The sequence below is a fragment of the Mobula birostris genome, chromosome 11, assembly GCF_030028105.1.
Source record: "Mobula birostris isolate sMobBir1 chromosome 11, sMobBir1.hap1, whole genome shotgun sequence".
NCBI lineage: Eukaryota > Metazoa > Chordata > Chondrichthyes > Myliobatiformes > Myliobatidae > Mobula > Mobula birostris.
The window spans coordinates 112975717-112992252 of record NC_092380.1 but is presented as its reverse complement, the minus strand read 5'-3'; the positions used below and the strand labels follow the sequence as shown (position 1 = coordinate 112992252).

The following is a 16536-nucleotide window of genomic DNA, read 5'->3' as shown; positions in this document are numbered from 1 at the left end:
TTTTGTGTGTGTTACTGTGTGAGTCGTGTTTGCTGTGAGCAATAACATGAATCTTATTCTTTACAGCGTGAAGCCCTTTGCTCAGCAGGCCTATGCATCGCAATCAGCAGTCACAACTCCAATTTCAGGTACGGTACAGGCACACGTTTTCACTTCCCTTGTTCCCATCTCACCCCCTCTTGTCCCCGCTTATCCATTAGCCCCCCATCCCTTACCCCCTCATTCCTCACCCACCCCATCCCTCACCCCCATCCCTCATCCCTCACCCCCATCCCTCATCCCTCACCCCCATCCTTCACCCCTCACCCCCATCCCTCACCCCCATATCTCTCACCCCATATCTCTCACCCCCTATCTCTCACCCCCATTCCTCACCCCCATCCCTCACCCCCTATCCCTCACCCCTATCCCTCACCCCCATCCCTCACCCCCATCCCTCACCCCCTATCTCTCACCCCCATCCCTCATCCCTCACCCCCATCCCTCATCCCTCACCCCCATCCCTCACCCCCATCCCTCACCCCCATCTCTCACCCCCATCTCTCACCCCCTATCTCTCACCCCCATCCCTCACCCCCATCCCTCACCCCCATCCCTCACCCCCTATCTCTCACCCCCATCCCTCACCCCCTATCCCTCACCCGCATCCCTCACCCCCATCCTTCACCCCCATCCTTCACCCCCTATCCCTCACCCCCATCCCTCACCCCCATCCCTCACCCCCATCCCTCACCCCCTATCCCTCACCCCCTATCCCTCACCCCCATCCCTCACCCCTATCTCTCACCCCCATCCCTCACCCCCATCTCTCACCCCCATCTCTCACCTCATCCCTCACCCCCCTTAACCCTCACCACCTCTCATCCCTCTCTCTATCACTCACCCCCTCATCCCTCACTACTCCCTTTCATCCGCTCTACTCCCTCTTCCCCTTGGCCCCACTCCTCCTTCGCCCCTTCTCCATTCCTTCATTCTCTTTCTGTTCCCTTGCCCCATCTCCGTTCCCTCACCCCATCTCCATTCCCTCACCCCATCTCCATTCCCTCGTCCCATCACTCCATTTCCATTCCCTCGCCTCCTCTCTGTTCCCTCATTCCATCTCCATTCCTTTGCCCCAACTCCGTTCCCTTACCTCATCACCCCATTTCCGTTCCCTTGCCTCCTCTCCATTTCCTCGCCCCATCTCCGTCCCCTCGCCCATCTCCGTCCCCTCGCCCATCTCCGTCCCCTTGCCCATTTCCGTTCTCTCGCCCCACCTCTATTCCTTCGCCCCACCTCTGTTCCCTCACCTCCTCTCCATTCCCTCGTCCCATCTCCATTCCCTTGCCCTCACTCCATTCCTTCACCCCCTCCGTTGTCACCCCTTTCTTTTTCTTTGCCTCTCTTCACCCAACTCTACTTTCTCTCCATGTCTCTACCTTTCTCATTCTGTTCGTTCTCTATTTTCTGTTCATCTTTCTTGTCTCTGTCTTTCATGATCTTACTTTCTATATGCTCTGTACATTTTTCTCTTTCCGTACATCTTTCATGACTACATTCTATACCATCTCTATGGTCTGTATGTTGTCTACATTCTATATGGTCTGTACATTCTCTGTGTTCTGTAATCTTTCTCATCTGTCTGTCGTTCATGACTGTATGTTCTCTACTGTCTGTATGTTCTGTACGTTCTCTACGGTCTGTACATTCTATACATTCTCTATGGTGGTTTCAACTGATAACAAAGTTGATATACACTTTCAGTGATGCAAGCCTTATATGATGGATCAGTGTCAGGTCCTGGTTGTGACTGGCAGCCACCATCTGCCAACCTAAAACACAATTGGATTCCAAAGTTTTTAATCTAACTTCTTTTGGAAGTCAGGAAAAGGCACAAAACTTGTTGCTTCATGATTGCTTTATTAAGCGTTGATAGAACAAATAAAATGGAAAATGGACAGTGGCAGGAGTAGAGACTAGTGAGTGAAGGGAGAGAGAATCAGAGAAAGACCGTGCTGCTGCATAGTCAGCTCTTTCTATACCACAAAGATAAGACAATTCCATTCAAATTTGTAGATAAGAGTCAGCCAATCAGATACCCCCTTTTAAATAGTGCAGCACCAGAGAAGTTTCCAGAACTTTCCAGAATGATGCAAAGAACTGTGACCACTCGGGGCACAGTGAACAATTGCATCTACATATTGTGACCACTAGGAAATATACCAAACAAATTAAATGCATATAAGTAGTTATAATAAAGAACTAGCAGGTAATTAATTACTAAACTGCAAAGAATGTAACAATCAAGCATTCCAATCCAACAAGACCCATCTACATGGGTGCTCTGGCGCTTGGCACGACTGGGTGAAGTATAACAGACTTGTTGGGAGGCATAGAGTCCAATGGTTTTGTTACGTTGCCAGTGCAGTGGCTGTACTGTGATCTGGACGGCATAAAAGAAAGGAACAGAATTCATCTGTTCGACCCATCAATTCTACTCTGCCATTCAATCACGGCTAATTCAATTTCCATCTCAACCCCTTTCAAAGTTCAGAGTAAATTTATTATCAAAGTATATATATGTCACCATGTACTACCCTGGGATTGATCTGTCTTGCGGGCATTCACAGTAAGTACAAAGTAACAAATAAAAGCAATAAATATCGAGAACTTGAAAATGAGTCCATGGGTTGTGGGAACAGTTCATTGTTTTGCTGAGTGAATCAAGGACCTATCAGCCTTCACTTTACATTCCCAACGACTTGGTCTCCACAGCTGTCCATAACAGTGAATTCCACTGAATTGGCCCCCTCTGGCTGAAGAAATTCCTCCTCATCCTTGTTCTGGTGGGATGTCCTTGTATTCTGTGGCTGCCCCTCTGGTACTAGTTCATCTCCCACTATAGGGAACATCCTCTCCACATCCAGTCAGTTTGGACTATACATTTTTTATGCCACGGATCCTTCCATTAACCAAGGGGCCCGCGGACCAAAGGTTGGGAAGGCTTCGAGTCTAAGCCTTTCAATATTCAGTGAGCTCCCTTCACTTTTCTAAACTTCCCCGATTACAGACCCAGAGCTACCAAATGCTCCACATACATTAAATCCTTTAAGTCCCAGGAGTTTCATCATAAACCCCTCTCCAATGCCATCAGATCCTTTCTTAGATATGGGTCCAAAACTGCTCACAGTGCTCCAGGTGTGTTCTGACCAATGTGTGATAAAGGAGACCCATTTACAGTGAGTGGTGGAAAGTGCAGCAGTCAGAGTTTTGTTCTGTTTTTTGGTGTGCAGGTTACGAGTCCTCAGCTGGCCCCACCCCCTCAGTCCCTGCGTGGCAAGGCCGTTCCATTGGGACATCGAAACTTAGACTTGTGGAATTTTCAGCCTTTCTAGAGCAGCAGAGAGACCCGGACTCGGTAAGTTGAGGTCAACCATGCAGGAAGGACCACTGGCATTTCACTATTCGTTCAGGTTTGTGGATCATCGTAACAGTTCAAGTTTAATTGTCACCACCATACACATGTATAGCCAGCAACAGAGTGTTGCTCCGGAGCCAAGCTGCAAAACACAGTACATGCAGTCACACACAACACAAGGCACATCTAATTGTGATAACAGAACGCATACCGCCACAAGGAACAAAATAGCCCAAGGCCCTGAGTGTCTGTGTCATGGCCTGTAGATTGATGGTGCATGGGATACTGTCCCAGAGCCATGTTTCTGCAAGACCAAGCCCGCAGCAGTTCCACATCGCTCGCTGGTGCGGCTGCAGACTAATGCAAATTAGCTTGTCTTGCTGTAGCTCAGCTGCAGAGGACCGCAGTTGAGCCCGTCCCTCAATAGAGAGCAACAATCCAGCCCATCACTCAATGGAGAGCAGCAATCCAGCCCGTCACTCAATAGAGAGCAGCAATCCAGCCCGTCCCTCAATAGAGAACAGGAATCCAGCCCGTCACTCAATAGAGAGCAGCAATCCAGCCCGTCCCTCAATAGAGAGCAGCAATCCAGCCCGTCCCTCAATAGAGAGCAGCAATTCAGCCCGTTCCTCAATAGAGAGCAGCAATCCAGCCCGTCCCTCAATAGAGAGCAGCAATCCAGCCCGTCCCTCAATAGAGAGCAGCAATCCAGCCCGTCACTCAATAGAGAGCAGCAATCCAGCCCGTCACTTAATAGAAAGCAGCATCAGGAAGGTCCAGCCCAGACGCTTGGCACGCCACGCCACACCACGTCCAGCATCAACAAGCAGCGTAGTGCATGTAACAGCCAAGGCCATGCAGCTCTTATGCCGTCTGTCTCCCCAATGAACCTGTGAAGTGGACTTGCAGTATTCTGCAGTGCCAATGTCCAACAGGGTCTTGCGATCACAAGAAAAAAGTCCAGGACAATCATTTGCACTAATTGTTGGATCACACACCACCTCTGATGTCTTCTTCCCTGAGTGGGTGTAGCAGGCGACACAAGCCCAGCTCCATTGTTAAAGAGCAACTCACTGATGGGGTAGATCCACAGTATTTGCTGTTCTTAATGTCCAGCTGTGTCTTGCCGACAGCTGAGAAATCCTACACTCCTTTTGTAATCTCTGCCGTTCAAAATCTACGGCAACACAGTCTACTCGCCTATAAAGTGTTCCCTCGACTCTTTTTTTAACACAAGCAAGCTGGTTTTAGAAATTAGTTATGTTCCAACAACCGCAATGCTTTCTGTAGAACTGTTCATTCTTACTGTCCTATGCTGAATGAATAGCGGGGTGAATTTTATTGGGGTGCCACACTGTTAGCGGTTAGTGCAACACTATTACAGCTCAGGACGTTTCCAAGTTTGGAGTTCAATTCCAGCACCATCTGTAAGGAGTTTGTACGTTCTCCCCGTGAACCATTTGGCTTTCCTCTGGGTGCTCTGGCTTCCTCCTGAAGTTCAAAGGGCTTGTAGGTTAATCGGTCACTGTAAATTGTCCTGTAATTCAGCTAGTGTTCGATAAGTGGTCTGTTGGATGGTGAGTCTTGTTGTTCCACACTGTGTCTCTAAATGAGGGTTTCCCAATCTGGGGTCCAGAGACCCCTCGGTTAATGGTAGGGGTCCATGGTATAGAGGTTGGGAACTCCTGCTCTAAATAAATCAATAGAAATAAAAACAACACTGTGCCAATAATGTCATTGACATAATTCCACCAACTGAAGCTTAGAAGGTTCCCCCATTGGCTCTGGTATTCTGGTCGTCAATGGAATTAAATGTTGGAAGTGTTATAGAACATTACAGGCCCTTCAGCCCATTTAGTCTGTGCTGAACTATTATTCTGCCCAGACCCTCGACCTGCAACCAGACCATAGCCCTTCATACCCCTCCTATCTGTGTACTTCTCTTAAATGTTTCCCGTTTTTAATCTTAAAGTGAGATCAAACAGAAGTGTTATTGTATTGAAAAATACTTGTATAGTATTGAATAAAGTAATCGTTGTTGGAATTACAAACTGTTTTTGAATATCAAAAAGCCAGTAAAGCTGTTTTGATTGGGAACTAAGTCATAATTATACTCCAGATTCAGATCGAATATCACTGGCTATTGTTACGAAATACGGCGTTTTGTGGCAGCAGCACATTGCAATGCATAATCATAGAAAACTGTAAATTACAATGAGGAGTTCATTGTTAAAAATTTGGTAATGCAAAAAGAGAGCAAACAATAGTGAGGTAGTGTTCATGGGTTCATTGTCCATTCAGAAATCTGATGGCGGGTGGAAGAAGCTGTTCCTGAAGCACTGAGTGTGTCATCAGGCGCCTGCGGTGTTTGGAGAGCCTGGGGGTGGGTCGGGGGGAGCACCTCTGGTGGAGGGCTTCCCGTGCTCTGCCCAGGGTCAGCTCATCCACCTTTGGTTCCCACCTGCAACCCAGCTCTCACCTGCAGCACCAAGTAGCTGTTCGCACGTGACAGTGGCCGCACCCTGGTACACTGCTTCAACAGGTGGGCTAAACCAGGTGAGGGTAGCTGGGAACATCCAACGCCGGTGAGATAGGGACATGCCTACCCCAGCATGAGAAGCCAGTTCCAGCAGACTGGGCGGATCAGATCAACTGTGGGGTTGAGCGGGATCTGGGATCAGCCATGATGGAATGGTGGAGCAGATTTGATGGGCTGAATGGCCTACTTCTGCTCCACGTCTGACGGTCCAACTACACAATCCAATGGCCAAGCAGGCTGTGCTGCAACACTTGGTGGAGAGCGAAGGACATGACAAGGCACAGAAGGCATCATTACTATCCACTGCCGCCGACAAAGTCTCCAGTTGTGACGATTTTTTTGTACCATTGGACCAAGATTTTTGAGGCTGAAAGAATGGAACTGCCCCAGTGGAACAGGTTTTTCACGGTGAAGCTGCACCCGTGTCAGAAAGGATGGACAACCGACATCTGTTTCCTGTTGGTAGCAATGAGAAGAGGGCATGTCCTGGGTGATGGGGGTCCTTCGTGATGGATGCTGCCTTTTTGAGGCATCACCTTTTGAAAATGTCCTTGAGAGTCAAGTTCACTGTCATCTGCACATCCATGTGTGCACAGGTGTAACAAGAAACTTACTTGGGGTTGCATCACAGGCACAGAGCATCAGATAAGCAGCTTGGACAAGAAAACATAAATTATACAGAATTTTTATACGAAGGAACAGTGTTGCTGCCCAGGCTGGGAAAGTTTCCTTCCTGAGGGGACATTCAAGAAGGAAGGATATTGGTTATAGAACTGCATCATTTTTCCAATACTCTTGCTTCTGTAACATGTTTTAAAACATTAGCTTCATTTGTCACACGTACATCGAAACATATTGTGAAATGCATTATTTCTGTCAATAACCAACACAGTCTGAGGATCAGTCCACAAGTGTCGCCATACTTCCAGCACCAACATAACATGCCCACGATGTACTAACCCTAACCCGTACGTCTTTGGAATGAGGGAGGAAACCTACACAATCATGGGGAGAACGTACAAATATCTTATAGAAACTGGTGGGAATCGAACCCCAATCAGTGATCACTGGGACTACGGGGCTGCCCCACTGTTGTTCTGAGCTGGGGGAATAGATACCAGCTATCTACTCTTCCTGTGCTCTCATAATCTTATGTAGTTCGACACTATTTCATGAGGCTCCTAAATAGAATCTGACCAGAATTTAAAACCAGCTTGTGGGTGCAGAAAATTGGGGGAAATCTGACCTGGATTAGTTTTGGATGCAAATGTTGCTCACTTTCATCAGTTGAGATGTTTAAGTTGCTTTGCCTCTAGCTCCCCGGATACCAAGGACCAACTTTATTCTCCGTATACATTTACATGTACAGTGGATTTCAGTTCATTGGGGCAGCCACATTTGGGACAAAAACTAATTGAGAAAGTAGCTGGGATTCCCTTCAATTATTTGGGACACTATGCTGTTTAATTGGGACAGGAGGCTGTTGCCAAATAACCTCTAACTAGTGTCAGTCTCATGCACCTGCGTGAGTGTTAGACACTACACCGTGCTTTGAGCCAAGTTGATAAATAGCAACAGTTCCGTGTGCTTTTGTGTTCAAAAAGCAGTGATTTTTGTCACTGAAAAAATCTGTAGATGCTGGAAATCCAAGCAACACACACAAAATTATGGAGGAACTCAGCAGGCCAAGCAGCATCTATGGAAAAAAAAAGTAAAGCTGATGTTTCGGACCTTCAGCTGAAGGGTTTCGGCCTGAAACATTGACTGTACTCTTTTCCATAGATGCTGCCTGGCCTGCTGATTTCCTCCAGAATCATGTGTGATTTTTGTCATTGATAGTTTTTTTTCTCAGTAAAACTCACTCAGGTGTGATACCCTCACTGTCTCTGCACAACATCTGTTAAATGGTCTTTCAAGCTCTCCTCCTCCTGTTGGTAATTATTAAGTGTGTTTAGATGTTCAAATTTATTTAAATTTGATTATTGATGTTTGTGCATGTGACCATTCTGCTAATTGTTGATTACTTACAGTTGTTTGCTCTATTGTCTTGTAAATTGTTGGTTGCTGTCGTATTGTCTGTTATGTATTGTCCTGTGTCTTATGCTTGGCACTGAACCACAGTCAATTCTGGTATGTTTCACATAGTGGCAGTAAAGTGATTCTGATTCTGATAAGCAACAAGACAATTCAGAACTGTTTTGCTCACTGTGGTTTCAAGCTTTGGGGGCTGGAGATGTCAGAAGGATCCAGGAGTGAAAATGAAACGATTTCACTACTTGGGCACTGTGGTAGCGGAATGGTTAGCGTGATGTTAATACAGCTCTGGGCATTGGAGTTCAGAGGCCAATTCCAACGTCATCTCTAAGGAGTCTGTATGCCCTCTGCATGGAATGTGTGGGTTTTCTCTAGGTCCTGCAGTTTGCTCCCACAGTCTAAAGACATACCGGTTCGTAGGTTAATTGGTCAGTGTAAATTGTTCTGTGATTAGGTTAGGTTTAGGTCAGGGGTTGCTGGGAATGGCTTTATCTGTGCTGCTTGTTTAAATAAAAAAGAATAAAAATAAATCTCAGATCCAACAAGTTGGGAACTATGAAGAACTTAAAGGTAACAATAATAATCTTAAATGTTACAATGAAAATGAAAGTGTGGAGGATGCAATTGTTGAAAGCATTGTATGAAGGCAGTCCATTATCTGCACTAGGTGCACTAGATTTTGTTAATTTACAGTCAATCAAAAATACATAAATATCAGCATGTATTTGCAATGTAGACAGCATTATAACAGGTTTAAAGTGTTTACTGTGCAGTGATGTGAGTAATAGATAGGGGGGAGGCTAACTAGAATCATTGATCAGACTAACTACCGAGGGGAAAAAGCTTTTAAGATGGTATGAAGGTTTTGTTTTAATAGCCCTATAGTGCTTTCCAGAAGGGAGCTTGTGGAAAGGCAGTTTGCTGGGTGGGTAGTGGTAAGTGGTAAGGATTTTTGTGTCCGCAATGATACTTTCCCTGCCCGCTTCCTTGTCCTGGACATACATACAAATCTGTATTTTTTTTCTCAGCAATAAAATTTTTAACTCCCACTGCGGAATGTGAACCTCTGTTCTTCGAATTACTAGCCCAGGCCTGTGAATTACATGAACTTTGAGATGATATTGTGTGAGTTTGATTTGTGTCTATGGAAATGATAATATTGTTCTTTTCCTCTTTTCTTTCAGTATAACAAGCACCTCTTTGTACATATTGGGCAGACCAACCATTCCTACAATGACCCCTTGCTTGAATCCGTGGACATTCGCCAAATCTATGATAAGTTCCCAGAGAAGAAAGGTGGCCTTAAAGAACTGTATGGGAAAGGACCTCATAATGCCTTTTTCCTAGTGAAATTTTGGGTATGTACATCACTCCGTCTCCAGTGAATTCTTTTCCAGTTTTATCTACCATGGCCCAGTTGGTCATGTTTTCATCCTTGTGGGGTTAAAGGTTGTTCATGTTGTTGGATTCTGATGGACCAATCAAGTGTGACAGTGGAAAAGTGTGTATGGAACTGGAGGAGATAGCTGAGGTACTTAATGAATACTTTGCTTCAGTATTCACTACGGAAAAGGATCTTGGTGATTGTAGGGATGACTTACAGTGGATTGAAAAGCTTGGGCATATAGACAGTAAGAAAGAGGATGTGCTGGAGTGTTTGGAAAGCATCAAGTTGGATAAGTGTCTGGGACCGGACAAGATGCACCCCAGGATACTGTGGGAGGTGAGGGAGAAGATTGCTGAGCCTCTGGCAATGATCTTTGCATCATCAATGAGGATCAGGGAGGTTCCGGAGGATTGGAGGGTTGCAGATGTTGTTCCCTTATTCAGGAAAGGGGGTAGAGATAGCCCAGGAAATGATAGACCAGTGAGTCTTACTTCAGTGGGAGAGGAATAATCAGCATGGCTTTGTCAAAGGCAGGTCATGCTTTCCGAGCCTGACTGAATTTTTTGAGGATGTGATTCAAAACGTTGATGAGGGCAGAGCAGTAGATGTAGTGAATATGGATTTCAGCAAGGCATTTGATAAGGCAAGTCTTATTGAGACAGTAAGGAGGCATGGGATCCAAGGGGACCTTGCTTTGTGGATCCAGAACAGGCTTGCCTACAGAAGGCAAAGAGAGGTTGTAAACAACAGGAATTCTGCAGATGCTGGAAATTCAAGCAACACACATCAAAGTTGCTGGTGAACGCAGCAGGCTGGGCAGCATCTCTAGGAAGAGGTACAGTCGACGTTTCAGGCAGAGACCCTTCGTCAGGTCAAGAGAGGTTGTAGATGGGCCATATTCAGCATGGAGGTCGGTGACCAGTGGTGTGCCTCAGGAATCTGTTTGCGATCCCTTTTCTTTGTGATTTTTATAAGTGACCTGGATGAAGAAGTGGAGGAATGGGTTATTAAATTTGCTGATGACACAAAGGTTGGGGGTGTTGTGGATAGTGTGGAGGGCTGTCAGAGGTTACAGCGGGACATCGATAGGATGCAAAACTGGGCTGAGAAGTGACAGATGGAGTTCAACACAGATAAGTGTGAGGTGGTTCATTTTGGTAGGTCAAGTATGATGGCAGAATATAGTATTAATGGTAAGACTCCTGGCAGTGTGGAGGATCAGAGGGATCTTGGGGTCCAAGTCCTTAGGACACTCAAAGCTGCTGTGCAGGTTGACTGTGTGGTTAAGAAGGCATATGGAGCATTGGCCTTCATTAACTGTGGGATTGAGTTTAAAAGCCAAGAGGTAATGTTACAGCTACATGGGACCCTGGTCAGATCTCACTTGGATAACTGTGCTCAATTCTGGTCGCCTCAGTACAGGAAGGATGTGAAAACCATAGAAAGGGTGCAGAGGAGATTTACAAGGATGTTGCCTGGATTGGGGAGCATGCCTTACGAGAATAGGTTGAGTGAACTTGGCCTTTTCTCCTTGGAGCGATGGAGGATGAGAAGTGACCTGATAGAGGTGTATAAGATGATAAGAGGCATTGATTGTGTGGATAGTCAGAGGCTTTTTCCTGGAGCTAAAATGGCTATCATGAGAGGGCACAGTTTTAAGGTGCTTGGAAGTAGGTACGGAGGAGTTGTCAAGGGTAAATTTTTACGCAGAGAGTGGTGAGTGCGTGGAATGGGCTGCCGGCGATGGGGTGGAGGTGGATAAGATAGAGTCTTTTAAGAGACTTGGAGCTCTGAGGTACATGAAGCTTGGAAAAATAGAGGGCTATGGGTAACCCTAGGTAATTTCTAAAGTAAGTACATGTTCGGGTCAGCATCATGCACCAAAGGGCCTGTATTGTGCTGTCATTTTTCTATGTTTCTAGGTTCTTTTGGAAGTCAAAACTTGTTGCCTCATAATCATTTTATTAAGCATTAATAGAACAAAGAGAGAATTGAAAACGGACAATGATAAAGGCAGAAACTAGTAGCAGACTGCAGGACAGACAAAAGATGGCACCCAACATGGAGCAGCTGTTTTTATCCACACATAGATAAGAAAACTCCATTCAGTTTCACAGATAAGAAAACTCCATTCAGTTTCACAGATAAGAACCCATCAATGAAAACAATAAGGCACTACCAGAGAAGCTTCCAGACCCTTTCAGAATCATACCAATATACCCACATGCATATACATACTGTGGCCACTAGGAAGAATACTAAACAGTTACTTGTACAAGCAGGCAATTAATTGTTAAACTGCAAATAAACTGACAATGAAGATCCAACAATATCCCACTCCAGAGTTTTGAACATCTTTGGGTTTATTAGATCCTGATACGCTTGTGATCCAAAAGTTTTTCAGAAGTCAAGAATTAGGCATGGAACTTGTTGCTTACGATTGTTTTAAGAGCGCCAAAGCGGAGAATGAACAAAAAGCTGAGAAGACAAAGAAATGACAAAGGAGAAAGCAATTATGGTCGTCTCATACTCAGGCTGGAGATAACACAAATTCCAGTGATAATAATTAACCTATCAAGTAGCCAGATACAAGTGGCATGACACTTGCTACAGGAAAACTAAGAAGCTTTTAGAAAGATACAGAAGGAACTGTAATGTTAAACTGCAAAAAGCTTGACAACAGCACACCTCATTTCAGCAGTGTGCAGGTTAAAAATTTACAGTGCCAGGAATTAGGAGAGAATTCTTTGATGTTAACACAAAACCCCTTTGGTAAAATGATGAGGATAAACAAATACGTTGTTGCAGTAATGTAGGAATCCGGTAAAGTGTGTACATGTGTATTGACAGGTCAGGCTAAATGAGGGTATGTTTCTGTGTGTAAGTAGAAGGCATTGGTCAGACCGCACTTGAGAGTGTTGTGAGGACCTTTGGGTCTCTTATCTAAGAACAGGGTGACAGGGTGCAGATACATCTTTACCAAAGGCGGTATAAGGAGCTCCTTCCCTCTGCTAGCCTGCAGGTCACCCAGGGTCATGTGAAGCCATGGGAGCAGGTGGTGGATGGTCGTATGAGCAGCTGGTGCACATCACAAGTCCTGGTTATGCGACCGCTGATGCCAGGCAGACAATTACTGAAGAGTATTGATAATGGCTGAGGTCACCTGTCTTGTAAAGACACTGCCCAGAAGAAGGAAATGGCAAGGCAGCTTTTTTTTGTCATGGACATACATATCCCGGGTATAAATGCCCTGAAAAAGGTCATTTTGCAGCAACAATACAGTACATTGTGAATATGACAACTAGGGATAATAGAACACTACAGCACAGAACAGGCCCTTTGGCCCATGATGTTGTGTTGACTTTTTAACCTACTCTAAGATCATCTAACCCTTCCCTTCCACATAGCCCTCCATTGTTCTATCATCCATGTGCCTTTCAAAGAGCCTCTTGAACATCTCTAACGTATCTGCCTATGCCACCACCCCTGACAAGGTGTTGCATGCAGCCACTGCTCTCTGTGTAAAGAACCTACTTCTGACACCTGACCCCCCCCCCCATACACAAACAGGAGAAAATCTGCAGATGCTGGAAGTACGAGCAAACCACACAAAATGTTGGAGGAGCCCAGCAGGACGGGCAGCATCTATGCAAAAAAGTACAAAGTTTCAGGCCAAGATCGCATGGCAGGACTGGAGGAGAAAAAAGTTGAGAGGTAGACTTAATGTTGGGGGAGGGGAGAGAAACGCAAGCTGATAGGTGAAATCGGGAGGAGGAGGGATGAAATAAAGAGCTGGGAAGTTGATTGGTGAAAGGGATACAGGACTGGAGAAGGGGAGTATTATAGGAGAGGACAGAAGGCCATGGAAGAAAGAAAAGTGGGGAGGAGCACCAGAGGGAGGCAAGGAGATAAGGTGAGAGAGGGAAAAGGGGATGGGGAATAGTGAAGGTGTATGGGGGGAGGGTAGGTCATTACCAAAGTTCAAGAAATCAATGTTCATGCCATCAGTTTGGAGGCTACCCAAACAGAATATAAGGTGTTGTTCCTCCAACCTAAATGATAGTTGAGGAGGCCATGGATGGACATATTGGAATGGGAATGAGAAGTGGAATTAAAATGGGTGGCCACTGGGAAATCCTGCTTCTTCTGGCGGACGGAGTGTGGGTGTTTGGTGAAGCGGTCTTCCAGTCTACGTTGGGTCTCTCCAATATACAGGAGGCCACACTGTGAGCACTGGACAAAGTATACAACCCCAACAGACTCGCATAGGTCACCTCACCTGGAAGGACTGTTTGGGGCTCTGAATGGTAGTGAGGGAGGAGGTGTAGGGGCAGGTGTAGCACTTGTTCTGCTTGCAAGGATAAGTGCCTGGAGGGAAATCAGTGGGGAGGGAGGAATGGACAAGGGAGTTGTGTTGGGAGCGATCCCTGCAGAAAGTGGGGAGAGAGAAAGATGTACTTGGTGGTGGGATCCCCCTCCCTCCACACCCCACCCCCCCCATAACCCAGGGTACAGTAAAGGCAAATAGTGTCAAAGCTTTCCTGGATTTCCACTCATACCAGGAGACCATGCTTGAGGCACTCAGTCAAAATTCCCTCTCATTTTTTCACAGCTGTGTAGACCAACCATTGCTCTGAGCAGGAAAGTTTTACGTGGCCTGAAAACTCTGCATCACTTTAAATGTTTTGTTTTGTAATATGTACATCAAAAAACATAAACCACAACTCACAACATAAGTAAACAATGTCAGGCAGAAAGAACAACTGACAGGCACAATGGCAAAAGTAAAATGTTTTGACTAGATGGCATCGGCATGAAGTGGGCCGGTGCTTTATTAACAATGGGCGTCCAACTTCCAATCTGTGTTTATTGTTACAATTTGTAACAGTGTTGTTACTTGAAACACTGACAATGTAAATACATTGAAGCTCTAAACTGTTTCAAAGTAAAAGTTGTACATTTGTCATTTAGAAGATATATGGATTATATTAATTAACATAAAATTACAGGGTACAATATTGTGCAAAAGACTCAGGCACTAGCTTCCCTAGTATAGCTAGGGTGTCAAAGACTGTTGCAGAGTACTGTATTGATCAACGTAGAGCAGAGAGCGAGTTTGTAAATTGTCAGGTGCAAAGGATATTGGAAATGGTGAAGGTGGAGCACCATGAGAGGGATGTGGGACAGGTGGCAGAGAAGGAGTGCCGGGGGCAGAGGGTGGCATGGGTGCAGATACACCCAGCCCTGAGACACCAGGCAAAGTCATTTGATTCCAAACAATTGGTTTATTGATCATTATAAAATGTCTATCTGGTGCTTCCTGCTCCCTCTCCTCTCCCTTCTCCTTTTCCTCACCCTGATTCCCTTCTCCCTGCCCCTTCCCACTCTCAGTTCACAATAGAGACCCATATCAGAATCAGGTTTATCATCACTCGCATACGTCATGAAATTTGTTTTTGTGGCAGCGGTACAATGCACAGCATAAAATTACTACGGTACTGTGCAAAAGTCTTAGCTATATATACATTTGCACAGTATTGTAACTACAATTATATTAACGTAGATTTCAAAATCATATTAGCATAATTTCATAATTAAGTTTACATAAAAGAAAATTTCAGCTGTGTGGCAACAAAGGCTATGTACGTGAGAGCCTTTCAGTTACTGTGCAGCCGGGACTTGACCAGCTCAGAGAGAACAGTGCACTCACTGCAGCATTTTCTCTGCCAACCTTCTCAGTTCTTTTATAAACCTTGGAAGAAGTCTCGGATGTGTCAGGAATCGTAAACCCAGATTCAAAGAACACAACTGAGGAACAGGCCCTGTAGCCCATGATGTACTAACTAAACACCTAACTAAACCAATTCCCTTAGCCTGCACAAAGTTCAAAGTAAATTTATCATCAAACATCACGTCTCCCCATACCAGCCTGAGATTCACTTTCACACAAGCTTTCACAGTAAGTACAAAGAAGCACAACTGAATCGAAAAACCACGCACAAGAGAAACAACCATTGTGCAATAGACAACAAACTGTGCAAATATAAAATTAAAGAAAAACAAATAATAAATAAATAAGTAATAAATATTGAGAACATGGGATGAAGAGTCCTCAAAGTGAATCCATACGTTGTGGGAACAGTTCAGTGATGGGGCGAGTGAATTTATCTTGAGTGATTCCAGAGCCTGATGGTTGAGAGGTAGTAACTGTTCCTGAACCTGGTGGTGTGAGTTCTGAGGCTCCTGTGCCTTCTATGTCCCTTTTTTTCAGCATTTTCAAAGAGCTGCTTGAACACCTTTATCTTATTTGCATCCACCACCATCCCTGACAGTGCATTCTAGGTAATTACATAAAAAATGAACATAAATTGTGCATAACTAACACAGCAAAATAGACATGGACATTACTGCAAGCTGAGGAAAAGCAATTCCAATGTTGAATTAAGGTTTTTCATGTGACAGTGGGGGAAGAAGCTACTGTTGAAACTTGAGGTTGTTGAGCTCCCGTACCTGCTGCCTGTTGGCAGCATTGGGAGGAGGGTGAGGCCTGGATGATAGGAGTCTATAATCTTGCGTGTTGGCTTCCTGAGACATCCTTGGTGGTGTGGAGAGCTGTATCCATGGTGGGACAGGCTGAGTCACCACTCTTTGTGGCCTCTAGCGTTGTGTGCATTGGAGTTACCACAATGGAGTGCGATGTAATGAGTCAGAATGGTGGGGGGAGCTGTATCCATGTCTGAGTCCTGATAGCCTCTTGCAATTCCATACCAGACCGTGATGCAACATTCAAGGACTCTTCTTCTCATGCTCCTAATATTTAATTCTTCTTTATTTATTATTATTATTTCTTTATGTATTTTCACAGTTTGCTGTCTTTTGCATGCTGGTTGAACACCCAAGTTGGTGAGGTCTCTCATTGATTGTATTATGGTTATTATTCTATTATGGATGCAAGAAAAAGAATCTCAGGGTTGTCTATGGTGACGTATATGTACTTCAATAAAAATTTACTTTATAAAGAGTCAGAATGGCAGGGAGAGCTGTACCCACGATGGAACCACCATTCTCTAAAGCACCCGGCACTGGAGTTTCCACATCAGGCTGTGATGCACCCAGTCAGAATGTTTCCACGGGACATCTGCAGAAATTTGTCTTGACCAGAGGACGTAGCCTCAGAAC

General features: G+C 45.1%; 1 protein-coding gene across 7 annotated transcripts in view; it reads left to right on the top strand.

The window, feature by feature from the left end:
* Positions 1-16536, top strand: part of LOC140205316 (transcriptional enhancer factor TEF-1) — a 318184-nt gene that overhangs the window by 278856 nt on the left and 22792 nt on the right. For all 7 annotated transcript variants that reach the window (XM_072272872.1, XM_072272877.1, XM_072272876.1 and 4 more), the window contains 3 exons: positions 67-128; positions 3273-3397; positions 9155-9328. In XM_072272872.1, the coding sequence (XP_072128973.1) occupies positions 67-128; positions 3273-3397; positions 9155-9328 (361 nt within the window). The remainder of the gene's footprint in view (positions 1-66; positions 129-3272; positions 3398-9154; positions 9329-16536) is intronic.